General features: G+C 43.0%; 2 protein-coding genes across 2 annotated transcripts in view; both read left to right on the top strand.

The window, feature by feature from the left end:
• LOC117778326 (cilia- and flagella-associated protein 251-like) overlaps positions 1-25180 on the top strand; it is a 43205-nt gene that overhangs the window by 12030 nt on the left and 5995 nt on the right. The window contains exons 3-4 of the mRNA XM_034613827.1: positions 10181-10659; positions 17926-18400. Of these exons, the coding sequence (XP_034469718.1) occupies positions 10181-10659; positions 17926-18400 (954 nt within the window). The remainder of the gene's footprint in view (positions 1-10180; positions 10660-17925; positions 18401-25180) is intronic.
• Positions 21145-21425, top strand: LOC117777928 (dual specificity protein phosphatase 1B-like). The gene is given in 2 exon segments (XM_034613033.1): positions 21145-21245; positions 21247-21425. Coding segments are annotated over 2 exon segments (264 nt in total). The 3' UTR covers positions 21410-21425.

Raw genomic sequence — 25180 nt, forward strand, 5'->3', positions numbered from 1 at the left:
TAAAAAATACATGACGACTCAAAAACATACTCAAAAGGCAAAGCCTTATAACAGTTCCACCCAAGCCACCATGGCATTAGCTATTGCTGAACACAGTTCCATGCTGGCATGTGATCACATTGGGGAAGCATGTAAAGCTGCTTTCTCAGACTCCACTGCTGCTACTCACTTCAAAATACACAGGACAAAGTGCACGGAAATGATTAATGGTGTTCTAGCACCATACTTAAAAATGTTGGTCGCAGATGTGGGTGACCAGCGTTTCAGCCTCCTCCTCGATGAGTCCACAGATGTAAGTGTTTCTAAGTACCTGGGGGTTGTGATAAGGTACTTTCGTGACACCAAACACACAATTGTCTCAACATTTCTGGGGCTTGTTGAGTTGGAGGTTGGAGATGCCAGATCTATAGCCCGAGCTGTTGTGGCTTTCCTGGAGAAGTGTTGTCTTAAAAAAGAGAAACTCCTGGGGATAGGGACTGACAATGCCTCCGTTATGACGGGGATTAACAATGGGGTCCATAAAGTGCTGAAGGAGGAGTATGGCCTCAAAGATCTGGTTCTTATTCGCTGTGTGTGTCACTCTCTGCAGGTTGCTGTAAGTCATGCTTCCAATGACACCATCCCCCGTAGTGTGGAGTACTTGGTACGGGAGACTTATAACTGGTTTTCATTACATTACATTACATTTCATTTAGCTGACGCTTTTATCCAAAGCGACTTACAATAAGTGCATTCAACCATGAGGGTACAAATCCAGAACAACAAGAATCAAGAAAGTACAATTTCTTCAAAAAAGCAAAACTGCAAAGTGCTATAAGTAAGTGCCATTTAAGTGCTACTAAATTGTTAGTTTTAAAAATTTTTATTCAAGGTATAGTCGGAAGAGGTGTGTTTTTAGTTTGCGGTGGAAGATGTGTAAACTTTCTGCTGTCCTGATGTCATTGGGGAGCTCATTCCACCATTTAGGAGCCAGGACAGCAAACAGTCGTGATTTTGATGAGTGGTTAGCTCGCAGTGAGGGAGCAACAAGCCGATTGGCAGAAGCAGAGCGGAGTGAACGGGCTGGGGTGTAACGTTTGACCATGTCCTGGATGTAGACTGGACCCGATCCGTTCGCAGCACGGTACGCAAGTACTAATGTTTTGAAACGGATGCGGGCAGCCACCGGTAACCAGTGAAGGGAGCGGAGGAGTGGAGTAGTGTGAGTGAATTTAGGTTGGTTAAAGACCAGTCGAGCTGCTGCATTCTGGATGAGCTGCAGAGGTCGGATGGCACTAGCAGGTAGACCTGCCAGGAGGGAGTTACAATAGTCTAGGCGTGAGATGACCAGCGCCTGGACCAGAACCTGCGCCGCCTTCTGAGTGAGAAGGGGGCGTATTCTCCTGATGTTGTACAGCATGAATCTACAGGAACGTGTTGTTGCAGTAATGTTGGCAGTAAGGGAGAGTTGGCTGTTGAGTGTCACACCCAGGTTCCTGGCAGTCTGATTGGGGGTTAACACGGAGTTGTCAAAGTTAATAGTCAGGTCATGGGTGGGAGAGTCTTTCCCTGGAAGGAAAAGTAGTTCAGTCTTGTCAAGGTTAATTTTCAGGTGGTGTGCAGACATCCACTGAGAGATGTCAGTCAGACAGGCAGAGATTCATGCTGCTACCTGTGTTTCAGATTGGGGAAAAGAGAGGATTAGTTGGGTGTCATCAGCATAGCTATGGTAGGAAAAGCCATGTGAGTGAATGACAGAGCCGAGAGAGTTGGTGTACAGAGAGAAGAGGAGGGGACCCAGGACGGAACCTTGAGGGACCCCAGTAGTGAGAGGACAAGGTTCAGACACAGATCCTCTCCAAGTTACCCGGTAAGTGCGGTCATTGAGGTAGGATGAGAGCAGGGAGAGAGCAGAGCCTAAGACACCCAGGTCCTGAAGGGAGGAAATAAGGATCTGGTGGTTCACTGTGTCAAATGCAGCAGAGAGGTCTAGAAGGATAAGGACAGAGGAGAGAGAGGCTGCTCTAGCAGTGTGAAGTTGCTCAGAGACAGCAAGGAGGGCGGTCTCAGTTGAGTTGCCTGCCTTGAAACCAGACTGGTGAGGGTCAAGAAGGTTATTATGGTGAAGATAGCAGGAGAGTTGATTAAAGATAGCACGCTCGAGAGTTTTGGAAAGAAAGGGAAGAAGAGAGACAGGTCTGTAGTTATTTACTTCAGACGGGTCGAGGGTAGGTTTCTTCAGGAGAGGATTTACTCTTGCCTCCTTCAGAGAGTTTTCAGTGTCTCCAAAGTGCAGGGAGGCCTACAAGAACATATATGAGACCATCAACTGTTGGGAGAAACCCTTACAAATAACAAAAAGTGTGCCACACCTTGGCTCTCCATTGAACCTCGGTTTCACACATTTTGGACCAGTGGGAGGTGCTTAAACTGCATTTCGCATTCACCAAGTCCAGTGAACACTGCTACATGGCTGAGGTTTTATACTCCATGTACAGTGATCCTCAAAACATCTTGTATCTGACAAGTCAGTGCTGGGTGAGGTACAGTTGGCCATTGTAGTGGAAAAATAACAAAGTGTGGTTGAAACCTATTTTGTAGTTGAAAAGAAAGTCTTTGCATACCTGTTTGAGACTTTTATGACCTGACTTGTTTGTGACCTGAAACCTATATAACATGTCTAAATAGTTTTATTACCTGAAAACCTTTATGACCTTTTTATCACGTATTTACTCTCCAAAGAACTGAATGTATGTCTGCTTTATCTCCAAAGGAAAAATATGTAAATCAGTTGTCTGTGTTTAGATTCCTCTCTCAAACTGCGCCTACAGAACCAGTCTGAACTGGCTCAGAGAGACAGCCTTAGTTCTCCTTTATAAGATCCTTGCATTTGACTGTTCTTGATCTTCACTCTGAGATCCCTGTGACTCTCTGTGTTTATCCTTTCTGCAGAAAGCCCCTATTAAAATACACAAAGACAAATTTGGTGTTCCAGCCTCTTGTATATTCAGATTTCCATCACACCATCAAGGCTTTTGAGGGATAGCAGGTAGAAAATCTTAAACGTCTTGACAGCTTGGGTAGCCTGATAAAGTCTGTGAGTAGCAGGGTGCTGAATCCACTGGCAAATATTGATGTACTCAAAGAGCCAATTGACGGATACATCACTGCCAAACCGTACCTTGGTTATCTTTTTGAGTCAAAGGCAGCTGAGCTCCACCTTGCGCCTGAGGAGAAGAACTATGTCCGAAAGCAGTGTGTAGCCTTCACCATGTCCCTCACTAACGAGTTGAGGGTGAGACTGCCGGACAACATCGAAGCATTGCAGTACATGTCAGTTTTCAATGTAGAGGAAACTCTAAAGCACAATAAGAGCCTGGGAGAAATAGAAAAAATAGCCAAGCTCCCTGGCTACTCTCCTGCAGAGATAGACAAGATTGTCCAGCAATGGCGTGCCATCCATCTTAGTAAGTGGAATGAAACAAAAAACACAGTGGGCTTCTGGAGTGAGATTTGGAAGTTCAGGGATGCAGCTGATATCAACCGGTTTCAGGAACTTGCCATGGCTGCTGTGTCTGTGTTGTCCTTGCCACACTCGAATGCTGAAGTCGAGAGATTATTCAGCCAGATGAGTGTGGTAAAAAGCAAACTTAGAAATTGGATGTCCTTGCAGACCCTTAACTCCATCCTATATGTCCGATATGGTCTGAAGCTGTCTGGTGAGGCTTGCTATGAGCACTAGCTGCTTGATAATGTTTTGCAGCTTTTTGGCACATCAGCTTCTTACTCATTTAAGTCAGCTCCCTCAGTTGCTGAACCTGCCATAGAAAGCCTTGACCAAAATGAAGATGACCTACTCTTTCTTTGAGCCAGCACAGCATGTGTGTGTAGAGGGGGCCTGAATAAGGGCCAGACTAGTTACCATCATTTTCTCACATTGCCATTGACTGTTTGTCTATTGTCTCTTTTTGGTCCATTCAGATTGTTAATGTTGTCAAGTTAAAACCGTCTATACAAATTTTTTTTTTAAATGTTATAGTCATGGTAATAAAATGTCATATCTTACTGTGACTTGTTGTAGGCTCCTAGATGGAGCATAAGGTTAGAAACTAAACCAAACTTAAGAAAAAAAAAAAAAAAAATAACGTAAAAGAAAAACCTAAGTAACTCTGCCAGAGTGTCTCTTTTGGGTCACTTTGCCGGTCCCAAGGCCCGGATAAAGGAGGAGGTTGGACGTAGAGCTAGCAATTCCACCCCACATAAGTCTTTGCTAAAATTTGATATTCTAACATTAACAATACAGGACAACATTTATTCATCTAATGTGGGTCTGGACAAGGCATTAAAGTCATGAAGTTATTTTGAGAAGTGATGGCCTATTTCAATGGCAAAATAAAAAATAAAAAAAAACAAGAATCAACAGAAGAAGCTCATTTGTAGTTCTAAGCATATTTAGGGTGTTTTTTACTGACTTTTTGTCTCTCCTACGACGTTATTCCTCTCTCCTACAATGTCCATTACCTTTATGCAAATTAGGTGTTGACGTCATTTAGCGACTTCTAGTGACTTTTAGGACAGCCAATAGATACTTTCCTTACTGAGGAGTTGGCAACACCAGTGTTGTCCTAAAATCAACACCAGTGTTGTCCTAAAATCTAGCTGTCCTAAAAGTCGCTAGAAGGCTGGCTCAGCCTCAAGTGGCCACTAGTGGTGTGCGATACTGCTAGATTTGGTATCGATCCGATACCAAGTAAATACAGGGACAGTATCGCCGATATCGATACCGATATTTTTTAATAATTAAGGTGGATGCATCATCAAATTGCTAAATCTGAATGAATTTTCATGACCTTTAATTGTTTTTGTGATTTTTCCTTTGGATTGTAAATTTTTTTAAATCCAGGACAGAATTTGGGCAAGGATTATTCGGAAATAGAAAATACTTTATTAGCATAAAAGTTTTTGTTCAGAGACTACAGTAACAACAGAACAGTTACAAAAAAATTTCGGGATTTTTTCTTAAATAAACAAAGTGCACTCCACAACAAATATTATAAAACATTTAAAACAAATTCTTTTTTTTTCAAGTAGAATGTTAAGGAAATGCAAAAAATCTCTCCCCTCCAGTGCACTTCTGTTTTGGCTTTGAAAAAATAATAAAAAATACAAAACTATCATTGAAAATACAATAAATAAAGTGTAAATAACTAAACAACCCCCAAAGCCTTGAGTTCAAAGAAATATTCCCAGAGGCCCCCCTGTGGGCCCTGGCCCCCTGAGCAGAACAGAGGTTTTGGTTAGAGGTTTTTGTTCAGAACAGTATCATGTTCACATTTTTCGGTTTTAAAGGGACATAGCATGCAAATTCCACTTTGTTAGTGCTTCTACACATTAATGTGGGTATCTGGCATGTCTACCAACCCAAAAACTCTGGTCAGAAACATCTTGCTTGAGTGACTCGATTGAGCTTCCTGGGTTTTGTGTCGTAACAAGGTACTGGAAGTCTCCCTACATGGCCTTGGCCCCCCCCCCCCCACTCGTTACGCCGGGTTTACACCGGACGCAGCGAGGCTGCGAGGCAGCGCAGCGGCGTTCTCAAGCGGGACGTGCATTTCTCCGCGCTGGTCAGCCCCATAGACTGTATATATAAGGTCAGCCCACAATTCTGCTTTCTCCGCTTGTTGTTGTACCCGTTGAATGTCGGGGTTCGGGGGTAAATGATGGTCTTCATAGCCCCCCCCTTCATAGCCTGATCTTCTCTCTCTGTCTGTCTGCTTGTGTGCTTGTAGTGGATGGGCAGAGGGGGACATTTAATTATGTGATTGGGAAAATTAAAACTCCAGGACAACAGAAGGGGAATACAAAGTATGGGATGCATATTTGATAATTTATATCATATAAAATATTGTAATTTATATCGTTTAAAATCATGGGGGGAGAGGGGGGAGGGGGGAGCTGGCTCATTAGCATTTAAAGGAACAGGCACTCAAAACAGGTCACTCTGTGGAGGCTGTTTTAGACAGGGTAAAAAGGGTGCTGTTTTATATGATCCTTGTGGTATTTTGACCAAAGTATGTTACAGACATTTCATTAAGACCCCAAGGAACCATATCAACTTGTGGTAAAATGGGCATGCTATGTCCCCTTTAATACACTTCGCCTATGACTTACTAACTGTCCTGCCTTTGAAAAAATCCTCTCGGCTGGCACTGATGTTGCAACCACCCCCAGGTGTTTTTTGGCAAGTTTGCTCAGAGAGGGGAATGTTGGTGCATTGTTTTTCCACCAAAGTAGTGGATCCTGATCCCGAGGAATTGGCCTCTCTTCTGAGTACCTGCACATTTCATTTAGGGCATCAGTGCCAGTTGTCCGATGCTGCTGAGTTGCAAGGACTTGAAAGTAAAATTCGGTCCGTATCCCACCTTTTGCTGCAGGTGGGGATGCAGCAGCCCCTGCAGAAGAGCTTGACGTAGTTGCAGGAGCTGGGGCAGAGCTGGTGGCAGAGCTTGAGCTTGATGCACATGATGAAGGTGCTGAGGTCTGACTCACTGACTGCATTTCGGTGACAAGTCGAGCTTTTACAGGCTCAACATTTGCAGAGTCACAGAATCCCAGGTTTTTAAATCTAATGTCCAGGTAGGTGCTGACAGCAAGACCATAAAACGTTTCAATAGCCCTGAAACGACGGTGACATTGCGCTGACAGCTCAGCAGCTAGCTTGCTACCTAGGCGCTCAGAAGTTGTAATTGTTCTGAGTAGCAGTGACACCAAGGGAATCACCTTGGAAACTGAAATTTGTTTTCAGTTGATATCTCCCTGGTTGCTTCCTCAAATGGTCTCAGTGCATCGATGGAGTGACTGATGACAGACCATTCTTCTTCACTTAAGCAAAGTGAGCTCTTTCCAAGGAGACAGAGGACTGTGGTAACTGCCTCCTTTTGCTCAAACAATCTCTTCCACATATAGAATACAGAGTTCCACCTTGTCTCAACTGCTTGAATTAGCTTTTGTTCAGGGAACTTCTGCTGCTTCTGAATTTCTTTGAGCTTGTCTGCAGCTTTAGTGCTATGGTGAAAGAAAGCAACAATAGCACTGCTTTTCTGCTGAATCTCAAGCAAGTCAGGGTGAGCCTTGAAAGAGTCTTTCACCACCAAATTCAAAGTGTCGCAAAACATGGGTAGTGTGCCCCAACCACCTTTGTGCAACAGCAGCAACCATGTTGGCGCCATTATCGGTTATTACAGCCAGAATCTTGTCCGTTATGCCCCATTCTTCCACGATTCTGGTTAATTCTGAACAAATATTGTCTGCCGTGTGTGTCCAGGAACAGAGCACGTTTCTAGCACGAATGCCAGCATTTGCCAGTTTTCATCTATGATGTGGCATGAGACTGTTAAGTATGCCTTTGTGGCTCTTTATGTCCACATGTCAGTTTTAAGCACAACATTGTCCACACCACTCAATGCCTTTCTGACCTTAAAGCAGCAGTCTTCATAAAGAGCTGGTAGTTTTGTTGTATATTTAAGCAGCAGTGATGTTGAAGATGATGATGAAGGAATCTCCGCCGACACCATTCTTGCTTGTATAATAAGGTCAGGACAGGTACCTAGGTATACCCGGAGACGTTCTCGGCCAAATCAGAAGTCTGCTCCCCGGTGTCGGACAAGCATTCATATAGGGAAATTGTTTACGCCCAAAACTTGAGATAAAATGACATCATACATAGGGGCCTCTAATTCAAAACATGCTTCGTACATTAAGATGGAAACCCCTCCATCTAACAGGTCAAAGAGCATTTTCAGAGGGAGAGAACTAACGAGTAACATCTGGAATAATAATCAGGAAATCTGAAAGTCCAGAAACGAGGGGCCCCTAGCTTTAAACCTGTCATTATGTTTTATACACATGTCGAAATGATTTACGTTAGCTAAATATACCACAGTTTCCCCTCCATCAAAGACTTTCTACTTGGAATTTTGTACCGTGGGTCAAGTGTCCTCACAAAATTCCTAAAGCCGTCATCTTCCACCACGGAAAGAGGTTGCAGGTCCTTCACAATCATTTCTGCCAGGCTCCTCGTAATCTCCACTGCTCTCGGGGAATCGGCTAAGTGAAATGATAAAATAATTAAGTCTGTAGCACATCTACTTGTACTTTAAATATAGTAATCATACAGTATCCCTTTCACAGTTAACACAAAAGGGTAATTATATTCAATCAAATCTGAGCCATATTATATTCAGTATATTTGTTTCAATTCCAGTAAATGTATTCATTTAAATAACACGTATCAATGGAATAAATGTATTATATCTAAGGTCTGAGCATAATTTATACTTTTTGAGTTGGCTAAAGTAACAAATGACCACTTACACTTTGAAAATTAATATTAACTAATGCCGAAGATGTCTAAAAATATTACTTTCACCACTAATATCTACCTGGATATTCTCTGCCAGACTGAAAGGCCAATGACCTCTGCCTCTCGGTCGGGGGTGTGGGTCTGTCGGGGCCAGGGGGTGGGGGATTTCTCACTTCCTCTCTCTGTTTCTGTAGCTCTTTATTTTCTCTAGGATGGTTTTTCATATGCTTGTATAAATTAGTGGTGTTACCACTGTATTTGACTGCCTTTTTGCAAATGACGCATCTTGCTGTCATTTCATTTTCAGCCTGAATCTGAAAATATAGCCACACGGCGCTCCTCTTCCTCTCTGCCATTCTTCTGCTCCGTCTCTGTGCTGCTTGTGTGCTGTGCTGCTGGCCGGGGGGAGGAGGGAGGAGGAGCAAAGTGGGCCTGCTCCGTGCTGTGACTGGAGCGGCACTTGAGAGCAGCGGCACTTACACAGACAGCCGCAGCAGTGCATACAGGAGAGACACTGAAACTACAGTATCGATCTCATTACACTGGTATTGATCAATATCAATACCAACGTTGGTATCGATATTTGGATCGATCCGCCCACCACTAGGCCACAGCTTTTTGCACTTCCGCATTGGCCTCATCGCTCAGCCCGGGTTGATGCCGCTTGTTCGAGACTCAAAGTGCGCAGAAAGGAGGACAATGTGCGCCGTGCAGCTGCTGCGGGTGTCGGTACATGAGCGGATCAGCGCTGCCGCTGAAGACTTTCTGCTGCAGGTGGAGAAAGGTGAAGAAACGGCTCAAGTCCCGGCGCTGAGAGCGCTGCTCACCGAGCGGCTAACGGCGGCGGCGAAGGAGATCGCCGCTGTGTTTGAGGAAACCGTGGCGGAGTACGAAGACAGACTGGAGCGGTCAGAGCGGGAGATCTGCCGCCAGAGGAGGCTGCTCGATGCCGTGATGAAGCCCGAAATAAGGCTGCACAGAGCAGGTCAGTCCCTGCTCCCTGGAGCCGGAAAGCTAGCTGAGCTAGTGGAGCTAAGCTGCTCTTTGGTAGCTAAGCTAGTGGAGCTAAGCTGCTCTGTGCTAGCTAAGCTAGTGGAGCTAAGCTGCTCTTTGGTAGCTAAGCTAGTGGAGCTTGCTTTTCTTCGAAAGACACAAGAAACATTTGTGAGTTGTCGCTCTAAAGTATATTTAATGTGAGCAGAGCAACTCGTCACTAACAGCTTCAAGAAGTTGATCTAAATCTTTAAAACCATTAAGACAAAGTGTAAGAGACACAAATATAAACAGTCAGGTCAAATTAAAAATCCTTAGTAGAAAATAAAAAGTAGAATGAAATAAGATAGAACGAAAGTTACAGAGACAATGAATGAATGCAAGGCCTCAGATGTGACTTAATAAAAGGCAGTGACAAATAGAAAAGACTATATTTATTAGAAGTACAAGTTGTAGCAGACATGAAATATTTTCTATTTAGTTACGTGAGAAAATAAACTGTAATTCATGGATTGTCCACTGACTGAACATTGACCTAATTGTCTGCGTGAAACCGATCCATTGTCAAAAACATGAATGCAAACAAGAAAACACTCAGATAAACAAAAATTGATTGAACATGAAATAATGAACATGACATTGTCATTTTCAACTCAGGATTAACCTGCACACAACTGTAGCCTCACAAACTACATATCATACTATCAAACTACAGAAGTCTGGTGCCACTGGCTCAGATAGAGCCACTCTCTTTTTTTGGAAAAGTATCAATAAAGTATCGGTATCGACACATTGTTTTGTATTGTGACACTATTTGAGACCAAAAAACACCATACCTCTCTACTCTCCATGCAGACTTCCTGCAACCGGTGGTGAGTAAAGAAGAGGTTCCCCCTGAGCAGCAGCAGTGGAGCCCTCTTGCGGACCAGGAGGACCCAGAGCCCCCCCACATTAAAGAGGAACAGGAGGAAACTTGGACCAATCAGGAGGGAGAGCAGCTTCAACAACTGGAGGAGGCTGATATCAAGTTCACATTGACTCCTTTTGCTGTGAAGAGTGAAGAAGACGAAGAGAAACCTCAGTCGTCCCAGCTTCATCAGAGTCAGAATGAGGAGAACAGAGCGGACGGTGGAAAACCAGAACCAGCCAGGAACTCAGGTCCTGATGGATTTTTACAACCAGGTTCTGAGGACAAGACCAAAGACTCTTCTGAGACTGAAGACAGTGAAGATGATTGGATGGAGACCAGGGAGCCTCAGTCTGGTTTGAATATAAGAAACAACAAACAGCCTTTAAGTGATATGAGATGTAAAACTGATAAGAAACCATTTAGTTGTTCTGAATGTGGTAAAACATTTAGCCGAAAACAAATGCTGAATGTACATATGACGATTCATACGGGAGAGAAACCATTTGGTTGCTCTGAGTGTGGCAAAAGATTTAGAATAAAGGCCAAGCTAACTGTACATATGACAATTCATACAGGAGAGAAACCATTTAGTTGCTCTGAGTGTGGGAAAAGATTTAGAGTAAAGGACAAGCTAACTGTACATATGACAATACATAAAGAAGAGAGACCATTTAGTTGCTCTGAGTGTGGTTATAGATTTAGACGAAAGGACCAGCTAACTGTACATATGAAGACTCATACATTAGAGAAATCACTTAGTTGCTCTGAGTGTGGTTATAGATGTAACCACAAACATTATTTAAAGTTACATATGAGAATTCATACAGGAGAGAAACCATATAATTGTTCTGAATGTGGTAAAACATTTAGATATAAGAACCAGCTGAATGTACATATGATTATTCATACAGGAAACAAACCATTTGGTTGCTCTGAGTGTGGTAAAGCATTTAAACAAAAATCTGAGGTAATTTCACACATGGCAGTTCATACTGGAGAGAAACCATTGGGTTGCTCTGAGTGTGGTAAAAGATTTATACAAAAGAACCAGCTGAATGTACATATGAGGATTCATACAGGAGAGAAACCCTTTAGTTGCACTCAATGTGCTGAAAGATTTAGACTTAAGCACCAGCTGAATGTACATATGAGGATTCATACAAGAGAGAAACCATTTGTTGCTCTGAGTGGTAAATGTCGACTGGAAGCAACACAAGTGTGAATACAGGGTTTCGGACTAATTATAAATTATTAGCGCTGCTGTTTCAGGATCAGAACAGAAGCAGCGGTTGGTTTGTATCGTGTCAGAGTCTGAGTGTCGTCCTCCACACTCACTGACCTGAGCTCACTTTACTTTTTCGCCATCAACACCAACACTCATCAAAAGTTATTAGAACCTGAACAGAACTGAACTTTACTTTGTGTTTGTTTGATTCACTCCAGAGTTTAAGAGAGAGACACACACCCACTAACATAATACAATAGAAACCTAAAAGTTGATCTAAATCATAACCATTCACTTTACTGAGCTGGTTAAATGTATTCTGGGCCAAATGTTTCAAATTTATTAAAGACCAAGTTTTATTAACAGTCTGTTTTAGTTGTGGTTTATTTTATTTCTTTTATTCATCAAGGATATTCTAATATTTCTAATTCTAATGTCAGACTGAATATTCAGACTGATTTTTAAATTACAGGGATGCACAACAAATCAAAAAACCTTACGCAGGTGAAAGGTCTAAACTGTGAAACAACACATTCAGATGTGAAGGTGAGAAATGAGCTTCATTTTGTATATATATATAGAACTGTTTTGTACAACAATTTTGTTTAATGTGTGTTTATGTTGTGAATGTTTTGCTATACACACATTTAAATACAAATATCTGTAAATACCAGAAGAAAATTAAAAAATTAATGTGAAACTGCATCATAAATAATAAATCACGGATGTTGAAAAATAAATGTATAACTATTTAACATATATTTCACAAATGGCTCCAACACAGAAAATTCTAGCTCCTTCCACCTGATGGTGTAGTTTGATTCAGATCCAGGCTGAGAGAAGAACTGATGGATCCAACACAAAGATCACACAAAGATTTGTTCTGGACTGTTCTGACAGGCAGAGATTTTAAAAACAGATTATATTCTTCAAATGACAGTATTTTGTATGACTGTGGCCAATATAAACTGACGTGAACCAGTCAGAATGATTAATACTCATATTTTCACTGACTTGAGTTCAAGGCTATTCATGTTTTCTAATGTTGAATCAAGGTTGGACATCCACAGGTGCAGGCTGTCTCAATCAATCAATCAAATTTTATTTGTATAGCCCATATTCCCAAATCACAGTTTGTCTCATAGGGCTTTAACAGGGTGTGACATCCTCTGCCCTTAACCCTCAACAAGAGTAAGGAAAAACTACTAAAAAAACCCTTCAACATGGTAAAAAGAACGTAGAAACCTCAGAGAGAGCCACATGTGAGGGATCCCTCTCCCAGGACGGACAGAAGTGCAACAGATGTCAAGTGTAAAGGAGAACATCATCAAGATAAAGGTTTTAGCAGCATTGATAAGGGTAAACATTTTGAAGCATAACTGAAGGTCAATGAATTGACGGATTATTGTCAGTAATGGTCGAGTATCTTGTAATCATAGTCCATGGTCAGCAGCCACCACGATCATGATCCACCATCAAGATCGGCTGCCACTATAGTCCACAGACATTGTTCACTGCCGCCATTAGGATCCACCATCAGCTGCAACCTCGATCGTGGTCCACCACCACTATCAGATGCCAACACGATACAGGATCCGCCATTATTATCACGGTCAGCCAGCACGATACAGAATCCGCTATACTGGATCCACCATTACGAACTCTGATACGCGATCTACAGATCATGATCCACGATGTGGCCACAGCTGGGGCCCTGGACATGTCTGAGTTACCTAGAGGAAAAATCAACACAAATACACAGATATGTGAAGTCATACACGTGCCAGGTTAACTCCTTCACAGACTTTTACATGGTAAAAATAAAAAGTTTATTACTTCAAAGTTCATCAGATCATAATCACTTCACTTCAGTTTAGGAAATAGGTGGTGGACATCAGCCTCAGGTTCTCTATGTGACTGTCTATTGTAGTAAAGTTACACTTCCTATAATTTATTTATATTTGACAAACAAATACATTACCCTGGCATTCACCAACGTCAGTAATCTGAGTGTTATCTTTTGATAGGATAGGCTTCGTCCTTTTGACAGAGGATTATTCAAAAAGTACACATTTTGAGTACTTCATAGTATTTGTGGCAGTAGTCTAACTAGTACTCCAACAATATCAGTTTTATGAAGAACGTATGGTAAAAAAGCTTTTTATCCTTCATCAAATATAGCAGAAGAAGCTCATTCTTGTTTTATGGAGGGGACTTTGACACAGGATTACTCAAAAACTACACAGTGTCAGTACTTTGAGGAAAAAAACAGCTCCTCAGAACCGCTTCACAACGATTATCGTAAATGTTCAATCAATTCCACGCGAGAAACAACAGTCGGCTGTTTTGACAATGCAAACACGAGAGGCGGCTGGCTTGACCGCAGTCTCTCAACCATGGCTTCCCTGCTCTGCTGTCAGAGTAGCAGTCAGTAGTAGCAGTCATAATAATGAGATACTAAGTCATAATAATGAGATACCGGATTTTTATTTTCTTCATCACAGTGGCGGAAATGGGCTTCCATAGATATGTGATTGAAACCCTCTCCACAGACTCAGGTCGTGTTCAGTGACGGGGATTCGCCTGTTAGCTCAGGTGAAGCCGAGCAGGCAACAGGCTAGAAGCTGGAGTGACGAGCTAACGGTGACGTCACCTGTCCATCAAGTGATAATTATTCATAATTTCAAACCTCTATATAATTTAAATGAGTGAGTTGGAAAAAAATCCACCCCCCTCACAGTTGTCATGAAGGAAGAACTTAGTGATTGAGACTAAAACCGTTACTTACTCACCTCGTCCACTGTGTGTGTGCCTCTCTGTGACATAAGCTAAACATCTAGCTAGCTAGCTCATGATGCCTCAGTCTAAACTGTACGCTCAAAAATACAGAAAGGAGTGGGAATCAAACCCTGAATTCAAAGGCTGGTTGAAGCCGTTTATTGGAGATGATACACGGGCATACTGCCTGTATTGTAAGGCTGATTTCTACGCCAAACTGTGTGATATAAAAAATACATGACGACTCAAAAACATACTCAAAAGGCAAAGCCTTATAACAGTTCCACCCAAGCCACCATGGCATTAGCTATTGCTGAACACAGTTCCATGCTGGCATGTGATCACATTGGGGAAGCATGTAAAGCTGCTTTCTCAGACTCCACTGCTGCTACTCACTTCAAAATACACAGGACAAAGTGCACGGAAATGATTAATGGTGTTCTAGCACCATACTTAAAAATGTTGGTCGCAGATGTGGGTGACCAGCATTTCAGCCTCCTCCTCGATGAGTCCACAGATGTAAGTGTTTCTAAGTACCTGGGGGTTGTGATAAGGTACTTTCGTGACACCAAACACACAATTGTCTCAACATTTCTGGGGCTTGTTGAGTTGGAGGGAGGAGATGCCAGATCTATAGCCCGAGCTGTTGTGGCTTTCCTGGAGAAGTCTTGTCTTAAAAAAGAGAAACTCCTGGGGATAGGGACTGACAATGCCTCCGTTATGACGGGGATTAACAATGGGGTCCATAAAGTGCTGAAGGAGGAGTACAACGAATGAAACCAAAAACACAGTGGGCTTCTGGAGTGAGATTTGGAAGTTCAGGGATGCAGCTGATATCAACCGGTTTCAGGAACTTGCCATGGCTGCTGTGTCTGTGTTGTCCTTGCCACACTCGAATGCTGAAGTCGAGAGATTATTCAGCCAGATGAGTGTGGTAAAAAGCAAACTTAGAAATCGGATGTCCTTGCAGACCCTTAACTCCATCCTGTATGTCCGATATGGTCTGAAGCTGTCTGGTGAGGCTTGCTATGAGCACTAGCTGCCTGATAATGTTTTACAGCTTTTTGGCACATCAGCTTCTTACTCATTTAAGTCAGCTCCCTCAGTTGCTGAACCTGCCATAGAAAGCCTTGACCAAAACGAAGATGACCTACTCTTTCTGTGAGCCAGCACAGCATGTGTGTGTAGAGGGGGTCTGAAAAAAACAAAACAATGAACCTGAATTAGGGCCAGACTAGTTAACATCATTTTCTCACATTGAAATTGACAGCTTTTTCTATTATCTCTTTCTGGTCCATTCAGATTGTTAATGTTGTCAAGTTAAAACCGTCTATACAATTTTTTTTTACAAATGTTATAGTTATGGCAAAATTGTTTCCTGTTTTACTGTGACTTGTTGTAGGCTCCTAGGTGGAGCATAAGATTAGAAACTAAACCAAACTTCAGAAACCCCCCCAAAAAATAAAATAAATACAACTTTAAAAAAATACCTAAGTAACTCTGCCAGAGTGTCTCTTTTGGGTCACTTTGCCGGTCCCAAGCCCGGATAAAGGAGGAGGGTTGGACGTAGAGCTAGCAATTCCACCCCACATAACAGTCTTTTGATTCAATTTGATATTCTAACATTTAACAATACAGGACAACATTTATTCATGTGATGTGGGTCTAGACAAGGCATTAAAGTCATGAAGTTATTTTGAGAAGTGATGGTCTATTTCAATGGCAAAATAAAAAAACAAACCAAGAATCAACAGAAGAAAGCTCATTTTTAGTTCTAAACATATTTAGGGTGTTTTTTTACTCACTTTTTGTCTCTCCCACGACGTTATTCCTCTCTCCTACAGCGCCAATTACCATTATGCAAAGTGGGTGGTGACGTCAGTTAGCGACTTTTAGCACAGCCAATAGCTACTTTCCTTACTGAGGAGTTGGCAACACTGAGCCAGCCGCAAGTGGCCACAGCTTCTTTTTGCACTTCCGCATTGGCCTCATCGCTCAGCCCGGGTTGTTGCCGCTTGTTCGAGACTCAAAGTGCGCAGAAAGGAGGACAATGTGCGCCGTGCAGCTGCTGCGGGTGTCAGTACATGAGCGGATCAGCGCTGCCGCTGAAGACTTTCTGATGCAGGTGGAGAAAGGGGAAGAAACGGCTCAAGTCCCGGCGCTGAGAGCGCTGCTCACCGAGCGGCTAACGGCGGCGGCGAAGGAGATCGCCGCTGTGTTTGAGGAAACCGTGGCGGAGTACGAAGACAGACTGGAGCGGTCAGAGCGGGAGATCTGCCGCCAGAGGAGGCTGCTCGATGCCGTGATGAAGCCCGAAATAAGGCTGCACAGAGCAGGTCAGTCCCTGCTCCCTGGAGCCGGAAAGCTAGCTGAGCTAGTGGAGCTAAGCTGCTCTTTGGTAGCTAAGCTAGTGGAGCTAAGCTGCTCTGTGCTAGCTAAGCTAGTGGAGCTAAGCTGCTCTTTGGTAGCTAAGCTTGTGGAGCTAAGCTGCTCTTTGGTAGCTAAGCTAGTGGAGCTAAGCTGCTCTGTGCTAGCTAAGCTAGTGGAGCTAAGCTGCTCTTTGGTAGCTAAGCTAGTGGAGCTTGCTTTTCTTCGAAAGACACAAGAAACATTTGTGAGTTGTCGCTCTAAAGTATATTTAATGTGAGCAGAGCAACTCGTCACTAACAGCTTCAAGAAGTTGATCTAAATCTTTAAAACCATTAAGACAAAGTGTAAGAGACACAAATATAAACAGTCAGGTCAAATTAAAAATCCTTAATACAGTTCAGAGAATAGAAAATAAAAAGTAGAATGAAATAAGATAGGAGAATGAAAGTTAGACAATGAATGAATGCAAGGCCTCAGATGTGACTTAATAAAAGGCAGCGACAAATAGAAAAGACTATATTTATTAGAAGTACAAGTTGTAGCAGACATGAAATATTTTCTATTTATTCATGTGAGAAAATAAACTCAGTGAAATCTGTATTCATGGGTTGTCCACTGACTGAACATTGACTTAATTGTCTGCGTGAAACAACCGAGTAATGTCTGAAAGTTGTGTTTTCTGTTTTCATTCAGCAGTTGTGCTCACTTTCATATTTGACAGAGTAACATTGAAACTGTGCTGAAAGATTTTCTCTGTATATTCTACTATGAACTGCGCAGAACGTGAAAAAAGTGGGTGAAACCATTAGTCTCTAGAAGAGCAGCCAGCGTGACCGCTCTAAACAGTTAACATAAGCAAGCTGTTCCCCAGGTTTAAATAAGAATCGTATACATCCTGTGGGTTCATCACTTTTCTTTCACATGATGCAGGAAAACCTGCAGTGCCAATACAAGTACATGTAAGTACATCACACCATAAAATGAAGGCTACTTATTTATTGACAAAAAAACACCTACATGCATGAATGCAAACATGAAAACACTCAACAGATAAACTAAGTTTATTGAGCGTGAAATAATGAACATAAATGACATTGTAATTCTGGTATTTCAAACCCAGGGTTAACCTGCACACAACTGTAGCCTCACAAACTACACATCATACTATCAAACGACAGAAGTCTTGTGCCACTGGCTCAGATAGAGCCACTCCCTTTTTTTGGAATAGTATCAATAAAGTATCGGTATCGACACATTGTTTTGTATTGTGACACTATTTGAGACCAAAAAACACCATACCTCTCTACTCTCCATGCAGACTTCCTGCAACTGGTGGTGAGTAAAGAAGAGGTTCCCCCTGAGCAGCAGCAGTGGAGCCCTCTTGCGGACCAGGAGGACCCAGAGCCCCCCCACATTAAAGAGGAACAGGAGGAACCTTGGACCAATCAGGAGGGAGAGCAGCTTCAACAACTGGAGGAGGCTGATATCAAGTTCACATTGACTCCTTTTGCTGTGAAGAGTGAAGAAGACGAAGAGAAACCTCAGTCGTCACAGCTTCATCAGAGTCAGAATGAGGAGAACAGAGCGGACGGTGGAAAACCAGAACCAGCCAGGAACTCAGGTCCTGATGGATTTTTACAACCAGGTTCTGAGGACAAGACCGAAGACTCTTCTGGGACTGAAGACAGTGAAGATGATTGGATGAAGACCAGGGAGCCTCAGCCTCATATAAGAAACAACAAACAGCCGTTAAGTGATATGAGATGTAAAACTGATAAGAAACCATTTAATTGCTCTGAGTGTGGTAAAAGTTTTAGACTAAAGGACCAGCTGAGAATACACTTGACAATTCATACAGGAGAGAGACCATTTAGTTGCTCTGAGTGTGGCAAAAGCTTTATACGTAAGAACCAGCTGAATGTACATATGAGGATTCATACAGGAGAGAAACCCTTTAGTTGCACTCAGTGTGCAGAAAGATTTAGACATTGGGACCAGCTGAATGTACATATGAGGATTCATACCGGAGAGAAACCATTTAATTGTTCTGAGTGTGGTAAAATATTTACACATAAAGCCAAGGTAAATACACACATGAAAGTTCATACAGGAGAGAAACCATTTAGTTGCACTCAGTGTGAAAAAAAATTTAGCCGTTCGGCTAATTTAAAGACACACTTGAGAATGCATACAGGAGAGAAACCATTTTGTTGCCCTGAGTGTGGTAAAAGATTTAGACAATTGGGTGATTTAAAGACGCACTTTAGAGTACATACGGGAGAGAAACCCTTTAGTTGCTCTCAGTGTGATAAAGCATTTAAACAAAAATCCGAGTTAAATTCACACATGGCAGTTCATACTGGAGAGAAACCATTTAGTTGTTCTGAGTGTGATAAAGCATTTAAACATAAAGCCGAGGTAAACTCACACATGAAAGTTCATACAGGAGAGAAACCATTTAGTTGCACTCAGTGTGATAAAAAATTTAGCCATTCGGCTAATTTAAAGACACACTTGACAATGCATACAGGAGAGAAGCCATTTTGTTGCCCTGAGTGTGGTAAAAGATTTAGACAATCAGGTGATTTAAAGACGCACTTGAGAGTACATACAGGAGAGAAACCATTTAGTTGCGCTCAGTGTGATAAAAAATTTAGCCATTCGGCTAATTTAAGGACACACTTGACAATGCATACAGGAGAGAAACCATTTTGTTGCTCTCAGTGTGGTAAAAGATTTCGCCAAAAGTCCACTTTAACGAGACATATGAGGAATCATAGAGGAGAGCAGTGATTCAGTTGCATTGTTTGCAACAAAAGATTTATTAGGATTGATCAGCAGCTATTCATATTATACATATTCATAGTTCAGTTGTAAATAGAGAATTAAGAGTCCCTCCTTCACCTGTTTTAATCAGTTTAACAATTTTTGAAACGCAGCATTGCACACGCACACAGGCCCCGCCCCAGACACATTAGAGAGGAGAACTTGTTGATGTGAACGAGGCGGTAAATGTCGACTGGAAGCAACACAAGTGTGAATACAGGGTTTCGGACTAATGATAAATTATTAGCGCTGCTGTTTCAGGATCAGAACAGACGCAGCGGTTGGTTTGTATCGTGTCAGAGTCTGAGTGTCGTCCTCCACACTCACTTTACTTTTTCACTATCAACACCAACACTCATCACAAGTTATTAGAACCTGAACAGCACTGAACTTTACTTTGTTTGATTCACTCCAGAGTTTAAGAGAGACACACACACACCCATTAACCTAATACAATAGAAACCTAAAAGTTCATCTAAATCATAACCATTCACTTTACTGAGCTGGTTAAATATATTCTGGGCCAAATGTTTCAAATTTATTCAAGACCAAGTTTTATTAACAGTCTGTTTTAGTTGTGGTTTATTTTATTCATCAAGGATATTCTACTATTTCTAATTCTAATGTCAGAATATTCAAGGCTGCTTGTGTTAGTGTAAGGGTCCATGGAGATGCTGCTGAGAGATTTTTAAATTACAGGGATGCACAAGAAATCACAAAACTTTACGCAGGTGAAAGGTCTAAACTGTGAAACAACACATTCAGATGTGAAGGTGAGAAATTTGCTGTATTTTGTATATAGAACTGTTTTGTACAACAATTTTGTTTAATGTGTGCGTATGATGTGAATGTTTGGCTATACACAGATTTAAATAAAAATATCAGTAAATATCTGAAGAAAATGAAAAAATAGATGTGAAACTGCATAATAAATAATAAATCACGGATGTTGAAAAATAAATGTGTAACTATTTAACATATATTTCACAAATGGCTCCAACACAGAAGATTCTAGCTCCTTCCACCTGATGGTGTACTCTGATTCAGATCAAGGCTGAGAGAAGAACTGATGGATCCAACACAAAACACATTTGTTCTGGACTCAACTTTCTGACAGGCAGTGAATTTAAAAACAGATTTACTCTTTTATTCTACTATTCTTTTATTTTGCTTGAAAATTGTTTTAAACTGTGCTTTCTGATTTTAAATGGATTTCTTTTCATTTAGTCTCTGTGTTGTTTAAAAAGTCCCTCTACAGCACACTGTATTTACCTCTGTGTATGAAATGTGCTGTATAACTAGAAAGAGAGAAGAATGAAAACATATATACAATATCAGTTATCAATTAAAATCAAGGAAATAAGCACTGATATTTTCAGTTTTTTTAAATTCCCCTGTACTGATAGAAAAAAGAGATAATTTGGATTTTTCTCTTTCAATCTTTAACTCAAACATTTGAGAAGGAAAAATCTTTAACAAAGTTGAAACAATCACAATGAATCAGAAACAGACGCGTAGGAAGAAAACTAGACCATCTTTCTTCCTCAGGTTTGTTGTATCCAGCCTTTTAGATACATAGGAGATGTTTGTGGTCACATTTATGAAAACACAATCATGAGGGATGTGATTTATAACAAATCATCGTGTTAGCTCCTGGTAAGAACAGACAGATGTGAGCTCTCTGTGTCTCTCTTTGCAGTCATGATCCTGGTGGACCCCGGTCTGTACATTGGCACCGCGGCCGATCTCAATGACAGGCAGGCACTGGCTGATGCCGCTGTCACTCATGTCCTGTCTGTGGACTGTCGACCCCACCCCTCAGCTTCCCGCTGATGGTGCCTTCCGCATGAAGTGGGTCAACGTTTTAGATGAGGTGACCTCTGACCTCCTGAGTCACCTGGACGACTGCTACCTGTTCATTCAGGAGGCTGTGGTTGGAGGTGGGACTGTCATTGTTCACTGGTAAGGGTCAGAGGTCAACGGGAAGTTTGACTCTGTTGGTTTTTCTTCCATCATGTCTTTTGTATTCCTTAATCTATTTCTAGCCAGAGTTTTATTGTGGTGACGTATGTTACCAGATAGTTATTGATCATAACTCGGGATTTCATGACAGCACCAGCAAGATCTCTTAATGTCACTATGAGAAATGTAAAAAAAAAAAAAGAGAGATTCATTATGAAACTGTGGTGGGATTAATTAGCATGTTTTGAGCTGCCACAGTCTAGATGATGAATGGAAACCACTGCAGCATGTTTAAAGGAATAATTGAACATTTTGGGAAATGCACAGCCTGACTCCAGCTCTCTCCTCTGCAGACGAACTCTGTTCCGTGGCTCAGAGGTAGACAGACAGCATGAGGTGAAAGGGACAGGAGCACGAGGTTGTCTGAAAACCAAGCAGCAGCAGCAGTGGCTGTGATGTCATATCTGAACACACAGACACGATGCACACATTTTAGTGTTCAGTGTGAGTTTCCATGTAAAGATTTAAATTTCCAAATAAACATCCATGACTCCACTTAGAAATAGAGGAAAAAAACACATGATAACTCCAGGACTTACCTGAGAATTTGTATATGTTTAGGTTTTCTTCAAATTGTGCTGATTATTAAACGTGCAAACAAATCTGGAGAGGGAGCTGTGGGAAGTCTACTGAATTTGGCAGTAGCTCATGGCTAACCACTACTAGAATTGCAAGACACTTTCATCAGATGAATTATGATGTATCCTTCCCTGATTCATCACGGCCCCATCACTTCACCCTCCTCTAGAAGGAAACGAACAGTGTCAACCTCCAGCAGTGAATGCAACATGTATAACTCATTACAAGGGTTGCTTATGTAGTGTCTTTACTTCTGCGTTGTGAATGTTTTTTTTAAGACACACTTCAAATACAATGTCTTTACAATTGTTTTTATTGTCCGTCCAGCAACAGCTAAACAGATAACTGGGATTTTCAGACTTTTTCCTCCACACTGACCGCCAGCATATACCTGCAGTTGTGGAACCAAAACAGTGTCTGCATGAAGTTGCTGCGTGCTCATCGCCTTCCCAAGGGAGTCCAAGGCAAAGAGAGCACCACTCAATGAATATATATATATATACATTATCACTAAAACTAAATAAAATAATTAACATAAATAAAATTACATAAAGTAAATAAAATACACTTTACATAAATTAAACAATCTAACGTACGTGTTGGACATTAAGAAAATAATACAACAAGACATACATAAACTCACATACCTGCAGTTGTGGAAACAAAACAGTGTCTGCATGAAGTTGCTGCGTGCTCATCGCCTGTACAATATACATAGCGTTACTTAGCTTTCGGCTAACAACACAATGTTCGCTAAGCATGCTAACAGTACCTACACGGGCAACACCGCTACGCAGCAGACACACCTCTTCATCACATGCAGGTTTACACAAATACAATAATTTGGCAACACAACAAACATTCAATCATTAAAACAACATTATATAACATGTACACTAACTTCTGATGTTATTTACAACTTAAAACTAATAAAAGTCAGAAGAGCGACGAAAGTGCGTACCTTCCCAAGGGAGTCCAAGGCAAAGAGGAAGCCCCACCCATGGAAGCACGGGTAATGTCATTGTCAAAGTAAAACTCCCACTCCACTTCCGCCAGTACTCCCCGACCGCAACCGCAGCGGACGCTTCCGTGCGGGGGATGCGCTCCCTTCGTGCGATGAACGGAGTCACGAGAGCCTTTCCCAGCTGCTCTAGGAACACCCTCCGCTTGTTCCGCTTGTCCGGCATCCAGTCGGGGTTGATCTCTCTCCATATCACGAAGGCGTTGTGGGAAGAGACGTCGAGAATGTTGTGGATGACGACCAGGGGCCAACGCGCGGCCATCCTCCTGCAGCTGTACGTTCCGATCACCTTGTCTAGGTTGTCCACGCCACCTTTGTTGCGGTTGTAGTTCAGGACGATGACCGGTTTCCCGTCCTCGCGGTCGCTGACGTCGGCCTCAGGGTGCCGCGTGCTCAGGAGCACCACGTTCCTGTTTTTCTTTGGGATGTAGGACACCAGAGTGGCGGTGGGCGTGAATGCGAACTTGGATGAGAACACCTCTCTTCCCTTGACCGCGAGCAGCCCGGTCGGGAGCTCGGGCTTGTTCTTCCGAACCGTGCCGACCACGGTGATCTTCCTCTCCAGGAGCTGCCGCGCAAGTTCGTAGGAGGTGAAGTAATTGTCGCAAGTGACGTTACGACCGTGCAGTCCCTCCGTTACATCGAGCACTACCCGCAACCCCTGGTTCCGTTCTGGGCGTCCGCCGCTCGGCTTTCCGGTGTACACTTGCATCTTCCAAGCGTAGCTGGATTTTGCATTGCAGGCCACCCACGACTTGATCCCGTATTTCGCCGGCTTGCTGGGCATGTACTGTCGGAAAGGACACCGGCCTAGGGAGAAGAAGAGGAGGAGATGAGAGGAGAGGAGATGAGGACTAGCAGCCGCTATCTAGCTATAGCTACATAACATAACATAACATAAAATAATAATAATATAAAACAAAAACGAAAAAAAAAGACTAACCTCTGAACGGAACCAGTTGCTCGTCCACGGTCACTTCGGGCCCCGGGTTGTAGAGGCGCGGCAGCCGCGCGTCCCAGACCTCTTGCACGGCCGCCAATTTGTCCGTGGCTCGTCTCGTGCGTCTCGTCTCGCGGCCGTCGAAGCGCAGCAGTCTGGAGTACGTGTGGAAGAGTTTTAGGGGCATCGTGGCACGAAATATCGCCCGGCCGCTCTCGGCGTCCCACAGGCTGGCGGCGGCCTCGCCCCGGGACCTGTACACGCCCGCTAAGATCAGCAGCCCTACGTAGACGCGCAGGTCGGTCTCGTCCATACCTTTCCATTCGTCGCCGTATTTTCGACGACCCTCCCGATTCGTCATCTCCAGGATGATGTTCTCTACCGTCGGCGTGACAAACAGGCGGAACATCGAGGCAAGGTCACAGGCGCGGGACGTTGCGTGCATCGTGGGGCCCGGGGGGACCCCGATGGGCGTAGCGGCAGCGCTTTGAGCCGCAGCAGAGGAGGAGGAGGAGGAGGAGGAGCAGCGGCCCTCCTCTCGGCCGTACGCCCTCGAGGACCATGTTATTTCCCCGTTTCTTGACGGGAAGGTCTCTCTTTCCACGAGTCCGGTGGTGGTGGTGGTGGTGCCGTGGTCTTGTCCTTCTTCTTCTTCTTCCAAAGATGACGAATCTGCAGCAGCATCACCCACTGGGTCATGGTCTTCGTCGCCGTCGTCGTCTTCGTCGTCGTCTCGGTCTTCTTGTTGCTGGGAGAATAGCTGTTGGAGAACCTGTTCTCTGGTGAAACGCGCCTGACGTGACATCGTGACATGGTCAGGGAGGGTGGCACACGGAGAATGGCACACCAGCTTCTCTGTGGGTCTATAATACCCCCGAGATTACAATTGGAATCAGGTGTGGGTCTAAATGACCCCACAGAGCAACACAGCGCCCTCTCTGGGGGTCTAAATGACCCCCCAGGAGAATCGAGAATGACAATCCATTGGTCTCAATGACCCCAGGAGAATTGGATAATGACAATCCTTGGGTCGCCCTAACCCTAACCCTGACCGGCCAGGGCTTGCGGATGATCGATCCAGGAACCACACGAGTGTTAATAGTGTCAGATGGGGAAGTTGTAATAGCGACATAAAATGTGTTGTTGTCTACGAGACGTCCAGTGTACATCTTACT

This window comes from Hippoglossus hippoglossus, chromosome 17 (genome assembly GCF_009819705.1).
Source record: "Hippoglossus hippoglossus isolate fHipHip1 chromosome 17, fHipHip1.pri, whole genome shotgun sequence".
In the NCBI taxonomy this organism is placed as follows: domain Eukaryota; kingdom Metazoa; phylum Chordata; class Actinopteri; order Pleuronectiformes; family Pleuronectidae; genus Hippoglossus; species Hippoglossus hippoglossus.